The sequence below is a fragment of the Microtus ochrogaster genome, chromosome 16 (assembly GCF_000317375.1).
Source record: "Microtus ochrogaster isolate Prairie Vole_2 chromosome 16, MicOch1.0, whole genome shotgun sequence".
Classification (NCBI taxonomy): Eukaryota; Metazoa; Chordata; class Mammalia; order Rodentia; family Cricetidae; genus Microtus; species Microtus ochrogaster.
Window position 1 is genome coordinate 52,466,295 of NC_022018.1, and position 11,338 is coordinate 52,477,632.

Here is an 11,338-nt window from a genome sequence, read left to right on the forward strand (position 1 = left end):
TTCCTTTAACTGGTAAGGACACAAAATCATAGAATAATATAAAACCCACAAAACACATTTGGAAAAATCATTTTTAGTGTGTGCCTGTGGCCAGGGTCCCATGTCAGGCTAATGGCTGCAGCCTCACACACTTCTGCAAAACACTTGCAGGGCTGGGTTGTCCTAACTATCCCTACAGCACAGGGGAAGCAGGATCAGAGTCTCTGCTCCAGAGTAATAGTAGCTCACACACTTGAAAGCCTGAGGCTAACTTAAGAGAAGACTCTGCCCCACTAAGACCAACCAGTGGGCACAGCTGGATGACTAGCAGAAGCCTTTTTGGCAGGCCAAGGCACAGTGATCTGATTTATTACTATAAGTACAAAAAAGGTTCTTAACAATTACATAACTAAGACTAAAATATTATATACTAAGAGAATATTCTTCAAGCAGAAGGTTACAGTGAGGATTTCCCTGCTCTTAAAAATAGTGTATTCCCCAAGTATATCCAGCAACTCCAAGTAAATAACATACTCTGTTGTTTTATTATTATTTATTATTATTATTACATATCAATCACAGTTTCCCCTCTCTGGCATACTCTGTTTTTACAGCCAAAGAACTTACAGTCTCAGGGTTGAAGTCTGATCAACCCCTCCAGTCACCTACCCTGCCCCAGGTTACTTTGTTTCCGAATCAGGATCCCCAATAACAGGGCCAACCCAGCCAATAGGTCTCTAAGACCGAAGCTAAGGACCTCAAAGCCAAAACCCTATAGTAAATGACTTGCAATGCCACTGAGAAAGTGTACAACCCAGCAACTGGGAGGTAGAGGCAGGTGTGGATAATTTTAAGATCAAGATCATCTTCTTTTTTAAAGATTTTATTTATTTATTATGTATACCACATTCCTTTCTTGCATGCCAAAGAGCATCAGATATCATTATAGATGGCCGCGAGCCACCATGTGGTTGCTGGGAATGAACTCAAGACCTCTGGAAGAGCAGCCAGTGCTCTTAACCTCTGAGCCATCTCTCCAGCCCAATCAAGGTCATCTTGATCTAAACAGCAAATTCCAGGTCAACCATGGTTAGATGCATGGTGAAACCCTGTCTTAAAAAAAAACAAAAAACTACATAGTTTTGTACTAAAATATTTACAGGACCCTTTATAAAAATTTTCAGTACTTGTAAGATTAAGCCTTTGTGTAAAAAAAAAATTCAGTACTTTATACACATATTCTAAAAATTATTCATTATACTAAGAAGCAGTTAAAATAGGCATGGCTGTGGCACTATACTAACTGGGACTTTGAAGGGCATTCTGAAGGAATGCCTAAGTCTGCCTATCACACAGATGTTGAGAATAAGGAGGAAGCAGGACGGAGTCGCAAACAAGACACTTCTACCCACACAGCATGTCCCCTTCTTCAGTAAAGTACATAGTGCATTGTATTATATGTACAAAATCACAGTGGCCAGTCAAATGCTGGAAAACCAAGTGACATTTGTACCTTCAGTGAGGCGAGTGGATGCTCTGGACCAAGTAAACTCCAGTGAAAGGAAGCCAGATCCTCATCAGGTAGTATGTGGTTTCCTAGAATATAAATGTGGACAGTGTAAGAGCCATGGATCAGTGACACAGGAGACTCCTACACCACTGTGTGCTAGCTAATGCGTACTCCACTTTCAAGAGAAATCAAGCATTTCTTCACATTGTTCTCTATGAAGCAACACACAGCAGGCAGTCCTGACAGTTGACTCAAGCACCAGGGGAATTTTCAGATAGTTTGGATACCATTCGTACTAAGGATTTCACAGAGCTACACACCGAATCAACTTCCCAGCAGTATGCAAAACTCCAGTCTAAGGATTCCAGGAGGTCACATAGGGACGAGACCTAAGTTTTCATGTGTTCCTGAAACACCTGTGGTTCAAAATTACTTGACAATGACATAGCCAGATGTGGACCCATGGTTATTAAATCTTCCCTAGGAAGATGAAATAACAACAACTGTGTTACAGCATGACTCACCACCCACCAGTATCTGTGGCAGAGCACAGACTATACTATCTGAGCTGTCTGTCCGACTGCTAGGGCTATGCCTGTCTATAAGCAGGAACTATATTCTTGAAGGGCGTTCTTTCATAGCAGGGTTCTAGGGCCCCAAACACATCTCTAGGGTGCTGCTACTCGCTGCAATTTTAAAGTAGTGATTTCCTAAGCAACTCTGTGATGTTGTTTCCTGGCTAAATCACTTCGACATTAAAACATCAGACCCACCAACTACCTACTAACAGGCAATAACACAGGCAGCACTGCTACAGCCTATTATCCCAACACACAGTGTGAACCCCAGGACACCCAGACCAACACAAATAAGCCCCAGCTGTGCACACAACTGGGCTCTGTGCTGCTTGCTGCTGTGAGTGTTCTGCCCAGAATTTTGTTGTGAAATACAAAGTCTCAGAGTTATTCTAAAGAGTCAATTTAAGAAAATAAAAAGTTGCTGGGCGGTGGTGGCGCATGTCTTCAATCCCAGCACTTGGTAGGCAGATGGCGGATTTCTGTGAATTGAAGGCCAGTCTGGTCTACAGAGTGAGTTCCAAAACAGCCAGGACTGTTTTACAGAGAAATCCTGCCTTGAAACCTTCCCACCCCCCAAAAGAAAGAGAGAGAGAGACAGAGAGACAGAGAGACAGAGAGAGAGAGAGAGAGAGAGAGAGAGAGAGAGAGAGAGAGAGAGAGGAAAATATGAAGTTAATTTCAGTATCAGAAATGGACTTTGTAAAAACTCAACTCAAACCTTTTTTTTTTTTTTTTTTTTTTCGAGACAGAGTTTCTCTGTAGCTTTGGAGCCTGTCCTGGAACTAGCTCTATAGACCAGGCTGGTCTCGAACTCACAGAGATCCACCTGCCTCTGCCTCCCGAGTGCCGGATTTTTAAATGAATATTCCACTCAACTTCCCAAACATTTTAAATAACTGTACTTTCTATTACAGAGGAAATAGTTTTATTTGAAGACAACAATTTTTTTACAAAATCTACAATAAATAAACTTACTCATAATTTATCTAAACTTCTTGAACAGACTAGACTCTATACCTCAAATTAACTGGATGACATTTAAACTTCTGGGAATTGAACATAGGGCGGAAATCATTCTACCACTGAGCTGCAGCCCCATTTTATTTTTTTGTCTTGTGACAGGGCCTTACTAAGTTGCCCAAAAGGACTTAAATTTTTGATCTTGTTGCATCATTCTCCTGAGTAACAACATACAGACCTAGCTAAAGTATTACTTGGATTTTTTCTTCACTTATTTCAAATTTTTCTAATAATTATCTAGAAAAGTATGAGTTGATATTACCTCAAAGAAATATATTCAGCATTTCTTAAACAGAAAATCAAGTATTCATCCATATGTCAAATTCTAGGCAAAAGACATTTTGCATAGCACTTAGGTAAACACTGATCATCTATGTAATGTGCCACTTCCCTACTGACTTTTGTAATAAAATAGGTTTTTGGTTTGTTGGGGTTTTTTCTTAAGAATCCCGACTGTCTTGAAACTAGCTCTGTATGAACTCACAGAGATCTGCCTGGCTTTGCCCCCTCCCAAATGTTAGGATCAAAGGCATGTACCACCACTGCCCAGCTATAAAATATGTTCTTGATATGCTATACAACTCTGCTGGTCTGGAACTAACATGTCAATGTCACCCAGGCTGGCCTCAAATTCCCAATCTTCCTGTATCAGCATTCCAGTGCTGAGTATGTATGAGCAGATGAACACATGCTTCAGACATCAAAAAAAGTATCCTTTTACATTATAACTTACAAAAATATATTTCATTTATTTTAATCTTCCAAATCTAAAGACACAAAAATTCCATAAGAAACGATATTTACAACTAGATCCAAATAAACAACTTGTAAAATTAATATTTTGTTCTTATATAACAAAACATAAAAGTGTTTTGTACTATTTATACAAATCTGGAGCTAGAAATAGTTCAGTTGGCAAATGCTCACCTTGCAAGCATGAAGACCCAAGTTGTAGCCCACATAAAAAGACATGTATAATGGCACATCCTTTACAACTCAACATGAGGTGCATGCGGATATGTGTGCCAAACACAAATGGATCCTCCTTAGGGCTCACTAGCCAGTTAGCCTACACTTACCCAGTGAGAGAGCCTGTCTCAAAACAAAAGAAATCAAGAACAAAAGTAAACAGCTGTCCAGAGGAACGTCATTAGAGAGTGACCTCTGACCTACATACACCTACCTTTCTGGTAACTAGGAATTTCTAAAAATGATCCACAGTCTAACTAACTCCCCAGAATGGGCTAACTCCACAGAAAGCCCAGTACCTAACTTCACTAGAGATCATGCAGCTTCCCAAAGAGCCCTAGTATCTAAACCAAGGAGTTCAGTCACAGGAAAACCTCACTCAAAAAACCATACATTTCTACTCGGATACAATTATGCAAAAAAAAAGTTATAGAGTTGAATTTTAAAGTAGCTTAACACATACAAAGACACAGAAAGGGTACGCTAACAGGAAAGGAATGACACAAAGTAAAAGGCATACACATGCAGCTGGGCGGTAGCGGTGCACACCTTTAATTCTAGAGCTTGGGAGGCAGAGGCAGGCAGATCTCAATGAGTTCGAGGCCAGCCTGATCTACAAATCAAGTTTAAGGAGAGTCAAGGCTACAGAGAGAAACTCTGTCTCAAAAAAACAAAAAAAGCAAACAAACAAATGTGCACATGTACATGTTACCTCTTTAAACTTATTTAAGAAATATAAATTAATATACAAAATATATCCTTGCCGAGCGATGGTGGCGCACGCCTTTAATCCCAGCACTCGGGAGGCAGAGTCAGGAGGATCTCTGTGAGTTCGAGACCAGCCTGGTCTACAGAGCTAGTTCTAGGACAGGCTCCAAAGCCACAGAGAAACCCTGTCTCGAAAAAAACAAAAAAACAAAAAAAAAAACAAAATATATCCTTTCTGGGAATATAGAAAAAATAATTGTTTCATGAGATTTTTTTTTAAATTTACTTACAATGGTGTTTTTCTTTTAAAGTAGTTGTTTTTCTGCTGGGAATGGTGTCATGCACCTATAATCCAGCAAGGACAGGAGGCTCTAAAGTCCAAGCTCATCCTTGAACAAGGTCATTGGAAACCTACATAAAACTCTAGTTCAAAACAAAATAAAACAAAAAGGCAACTGTTTTCTTTAATAATAATGGCAACCATTCAAAGGGAAAGAAATCATAGCAATGCTTTAGTCCTGTGGCATATATTCTTTGTGTTTAGATTTTGTGTGTGTAGTTTTCTTTTCCATTTAGTTTTCTGAGACACGGTTTCTCTATGTAACAGCCCTGGCTGTCCTGGAACTCACTCTGTAGACCAGGTTGACCTCAAACTCAGATATCCACCCGCCTCTGCCTCCCCAAGTACTGGGACTGAAGGTGTGCACCTCTAGTGCTCAGCAATTATTTTTTCTAATTTTAAACTTATTTATTTTAGTGGATGCATCCAAGTGTTTTGCCTGTATGTATGTATGTATGTATGTATGTATGTATGTATGTATGTATGTCATACATGTGTGCCTGATGCCTACAGGTAAGAAGAGGCCATTGGCTCTCTAGGAACTAGAGTTATGGGTGGTTGTGAGCTACTACATGTGTGTTAAGAATCAAACTAGGGGTAGGGGTGGGGTCCTCTGCAAGAACAGCAAGTGCTCTTAATCTCTGAACCATCATCTCTCTAATCAAAGTTTTATTTTGAATTGTGTGTGTACATTTTATTTCATGTGTATTGGTGTTCTGCCTACCTATGTTTCTGTGTGAGAGTGTCAGGTTCCCTGGAACTAGAGTTACAGACAGTTGTGTACTATCATGTGGCTGCTGGGAATTGAAACTTGGGTCCTTTGGAAGAGCAGCAAATGCTTTTAACCACTGAACCATCTCTCCAGCCTGTGTATGTTTCTGTGTGCAAGTACTTATAGAGACAAGCCACCCACTATGGGTGCTGGGAACTGAACTCAATCCTTGACAACTGCAGTACAATCTTTTTTTTGCATAATTTATTTATTTTTACTTTATTTGCATTGGTGTTTTGCCTGCATGTATCTCTGTATGAGGGAATCATATCTTGGGCTTGCAGACAGCTGTTAGCTGCTATGTGGGTGCTGGGAATTGGACCCAGGTCCTCTGGAAAAGCAGTCAGTGCTCTTAACCATTGAGCCATCTCCCCAGCCCTCTGAGCAGTATACTTTCAAGATCACTGTTTTGGTTGTTTGGTTTTTTTTTTTTTGGAGACAGGGTCTCACTGTGTAGTTCAGAATGGTTTTGAACTTGCTTTGTGGTGATCCTACTGCCTCAGCTTCCTGCAGGCTGGTATTATAGACTTGTGCCACAATGCCAATCACACATTTTCTTCTTTTATAAACACAATTTACACTACCAGTTTGATGGTCACTACCACTTTCATCTTTCATAGTTGGCACGTGTTAGCACATGTGATTCAGAAATGTTATTTTTATAAAACTTGGAGTTTATCACAGAGTTAAGTTTATCAGCCTGGATAGAACAACATATAAACAAAAATTTAGAAACAAGAACCATAAGTTACTAAAAGAATACAATTAAGAACCAATTTTTTCATTCTTAAATGTAAATATCAGATATAAAACCAAAGCATTCGGGCAGAAAACCTTCAAAGGATACATCAGTATGCTTACTGTACCACTCCCTTAGAAAACAGTTTTTACACTACTCCACCTACCTAACAGAGCAGCAAATATAGGAAAACGATTTGGGTTCAGGTCCAGTTGCTTGGCAACTTCGTGCATCAGATATTGGCTTGCGGTGACTCTTCCCACTGTGACTCAGTTTCAGGGCATGGGCACTGAAGTAGTAGGGGATGTTGCACAGTGCATAATCAGAGTCATATGCCACCAAACCATGGAAACCATTCTCTCTGCAGAAGCCAATCACTTCTTGATGGTGATCCTCAATGCTCTGTGCAACCTACGCACAAAAAAAGAAGAAAATACCATCAGATACATGTTCTAACTGCAGCAGCAGGCTCAACAGGCAGATGTACTCGACAGCATTAAAAAGCTACTGACATAAACATTATTCAAATGATCCAAAAGTGCCAGGACCAAGTGGGTAGCACAGTGCTCCAACAGGAGGACAGGAGGACTCTCTCAGGAAACTGAACTCAAATCACCTGTCAATAATCTACCATCCCATCTAGACTGCAAATTAATCCCCACTCATGACAATTCAAAACTCACCCTGCCTAAAAACAGGCAAATCTGACAGATTCCTGTGACAGTATTTAGAAGAAAAATGGAGAGGGTGGGGGAAGATGAAAAGGGGAAATAAAAGCAGAAAGACAAAGGAGACACCCCCATTTGCATAGCCAACACAACCTCTTCAAAGTACATCAAAAGTGTAGGAAAGCAGAATTACACTTTCTCCTTTAAAAAAAAAAAAAACACCTATATCTAGCTATGTCCCAGTCTATGTTCCTAAGGCATTCATCACAGGGATTCTCGGGATACACATGAACACCCTAAAGTTCCTGAGCAAGCCACATCAGAACTACCACTTAGACTCAATACATGCTAACTGCCACGTCTGTGAAGAGAAGGAGCCCAAGCACTTTCACTTTGCACCCCTACCAGGAACTACTGGAACTGCGCACAGTAATCTAGCCTGGAGGCTCACTGACAAGCAGGCAGGGAGGCTGCGGTCCTATGCCCACAAGCACTGAAAACTGCTCTGAAATGTTAAAACCAAAGTCCAAATCATTTTTTTAAAATTAAACAAGGTGTAATACTTCAAATCCCAAACTATTGATTTCCCTTTCTTGCCAATTCTCAAACTCTGTCCAACTAAAATTCCAGGAAGCTATTTGTTTCTTCAACAAGTGAAGGTATTTTAGAGATTAGAATTTATATTGAGAAAACAACCTTCCTCACAACTCAGCAATACCACTTTTAGATATATATTCAAAGGATGTGCAATCGTGCCACAGGACATGTGTTCAACTATGTTCATAGCAGCATTGTTTGTCATAGCCAGAACCTGGAAGCAACCTAAATGCCCCTCGATTGAAGAATGGATAAGGAAAATGTGGTACATTTACACAATGGAGTACTACACAGCAGAGAAAAATAATGACATCTTAAAATTTGCAGGCAAATGGATGGAGCTAGAAAATATCATATTGAGTGAGGTAACCCAGACCCAAAAAGACAATTATCATATGTACTCACTCATAACTGATTTTTAAACATAAAGCAAAGAAAACCAGCCTACAATTCACAATCCCAGAGAAACTAGACAACAATGAGGACCCTAAGAGAAACATACATGGATCTAATCTACATGGGAAGTAGAAAAAGACAAGATCTCCTGATTAAATTGGGAGCATGAGGACCATGGGAAAGGATTGAAGGGGAAGCGAGAGGCAGGAGGGGGAGCAGAGAAAAATGTATAGCTCAATAAAACCAATTAAAAATATTTATAATGAGTCAGGGGACTCAGTTAAATCTCCAGAGACTAAGGAGAGATGCATGTCCTCTTTAACCTGAAATTTCTAGAACTACAACCTAATGTATGGATTAATGAGTGAAATTTTAAATTAAATTAAATTTAAAATTAAGTTCCAGCGGCCAACTGTCAGGGGAGCAGCAGCTATCCTCCTGCATCTAAGTGACACAGAACATTTGTGTCTCCTCAGCAGTGGCCATCATTAAGCTCATCTTGCTGGCTTTCACAATGGAAGTGGTTTCCAGGTCTGGCTGAAATTCGTGTAATGAAATCTCACCAAGAGGCAAAGCAAACTGTTAATGATACTAGCTAAAGGAAAAATTTTTGAATTCTCCTGGGGAGAAAATTTAATAGAACATTATTATGGTATAAGAAAAAGCAAAACTACAATTACTCAGGTAGCAGTCTTCCATAGATGAAGAGAAACTTACCTCATCCTTAATCTAGAAACACATCAGTTAACATAGAAAAGTAACTTAAAAATGCTCAAAAATTAATTCTATCTTGAAATGGTAATCTTAGTCCAGTCCAAGTTCTTTATTCAAATAATTTTCTTCCATAGAAACCTCAAAGGTAAAAAAAAGAAGGAAGAAATTTTAAAGTACTGCTAAATGAACAGAAATTACTGGTTGTTTCCCAGACACCCCCTCTGAAGAGGTTCTTCAATAAAGGGAAGAGACCCCTATGACGACAGGAGACCACTCATCTTAGAGGACTCACAGCTTACGGGAGACGGTGCAGGGAGTCTGCACGACCCACATTTCTATCTGTGGGCAGTTAGTTCTAGAGCATCCTTGTTCCAGAAAACCGAGAGCAGATCCATATCCAACTCCTGACTTCATCGCTCTCTGAGCTCCCTTCAAGGCAGGAAGGAAGGGCTTCTTCTAAGGAAGACTTTTCAAACAAAAGCTGAAAAAGGCGGCTCTGGAAGGGTTTCCAAGGCCATGCCCACACAGATCTGAGGTAAAATCAAAGATCGGGAAGTAAAGCTTCACCTGGGTGGGATCAGAAGCCAGAGAGTGGAAGGTGAAGACTGAGTCAGCAGGGTCAGGTTAACTTGTCAGCTTTCAAACAATGCTGTGAGTGTTGTAAAACAATTGGCAATATATTTTAAAAGCTGTAAAACCTTCATGTTCTTTGTCCAGTAACCCTACTCCAGGAAATAGCCTAAAAGCTAATCTACCAAATAAAAATCATTAGATTTTTTAGCCATGAAAAGAATCATAATAACTCCTACAGGAGAAAACCAAACTGAAGCCGGACGGTGGTGGCGCACGCCCTTAATCCCAGCGCTCGGGAGGCAGAGGCAGGCAGATCTCTGGGAGTTCGAGGCCAGCCTGGTCTACAGAGCTAGTTCCAGGACGGGCTCCAAAGCCACAGAGAAACCCTGTCTCGAAAAAAAAAAAAAAGAAAACCAAACTGAAATTATGAAACAGTCACTACAATGTTTTTTGGAAAAACTTAAGGAAAGTTTCATTAAAACATTAATCATATTAGAACACAATATAATGATAATTATAGATAGCAAAACTGTGTCTGGAAACAGATTGAAAAGGGAAAGACCCAATGGGGTTGTATCAGGGTAGTGGAATTATGTGTGCACAACTTTCTGAGGGGGGAGGAGGGAGAGGGAGGGAAAGGGAGGGAGGGAGAAGGAGAGAGGGAGACAGAGGAGAGGGAGGGAGGGAGACAGAGGAGAGGGAGGGAGAGAAGAGAGGGAGAGGAAGGGAGGGAGAGAGGGAGGGCGAGAACAAAAACAGCCTGGTTAAGGCCTGGGAAGGCTGGTGGCTGGATGAAGGTAACCTGTACACGCCCTCAGTTCCATCCCAGTACTACCACAACAAGAAAAAAAAGAACAGTCCCACTAGAAAGCAGCCCACTTCAAAAGACAAGGACCTCCACGTTCATACTGCATCCACTGCAGCCAATCATACGTCTGCTGCAGCTGGCTATTTGTTTGGTGCTCTATCTGCCTTTGTGGAAGAATTACAATATTGTTAATCATTTGCAAATTAGAGTTGGGGTGGATTACTAAAGTTTGTGCACTTTTTAATGCACTAGATTTTGTTGTTCCTTTGAGGCAGGATCTCACTGTGGTTTTTTTAGGATAACCTCAAACTTGCAATCCTCCTGCCTCAGCCTACCAAGTGCTGGTATTGCAGGCCTACATAATCATACCCAGCTGCACTTTGCTTTTAAATGCTAATCTAAAGACCAGTGTTAAGAACAAAGAAAGAATTCTGCTGGGGTGGAGGAAGATGCTAGTGGGGAACTACTGCCAATCACTCCTGCCACTGCATCAGCTGCTGCTGCTGCAGAGACCACCCTGCTAATCTGCAACTTGAGAATCACTGGGAACTCACAAGATATGGCATTTCTCGGTCTCAGTGCTTCCCGTGTGTCAGGCAACAAGCCTTCTCTAATACAAAATGTGTGTGAGAGCAGAGGTCCTTGTTTTTTGTAGAGAGAGACCCATAAAATTTAAGAATCTGCACAAAGTTGACAGCAGAGAGTGGACTAAAGGGTATGCTTCTTTCTAATAGGACTATTCTTTTTCCTTTTTTTTTTATTTTGTAGTAGTACTAGGATAGAATCCAGGGCCTTGCATATGTTAGGCCCTTACCCCACTACCTGCGTCCAGCCTTTAACCAGGACTGACTGACTGACAAATGAATGGATAACTATGTTCACAGTGGACAAATACACAGTTCTTCAAGCTTTAAGGTAATGGTGGTTGATAAAAGACCTGGCAGAAGATGTGATTAGAGTGAAAACA

The 11,338-nt window shown here is 40.6% G+C and overlaps 1 protein-coding gene across 1 annotated transcript in view; it reads right to left on the reverse strand.

Annotated features, from left to right (window-relative positions):
• Window positions 1–11,338, reverse strand: part of LOC101983540 (constitutive coactivator of PPAR-gamma-like protein 1) — a gene marked incomplete at its 5' end in the record, with an annotated part of 84,686 nt that overhangs the window by 58,150 nt on the left and 15,198 nt on the right. Inside the window, 3 exon segments of the mRNA XM_026783022.1 lie at window positions 1,493–1,575; window positions 6,782–6,867; window positions 6,869–7,026. Coding sequence (XP_026638823.1) covers window positions 1,493–1,575; window positions 6,782–6,867; window positions 6,869–7,026 — 327 coding nt within the window.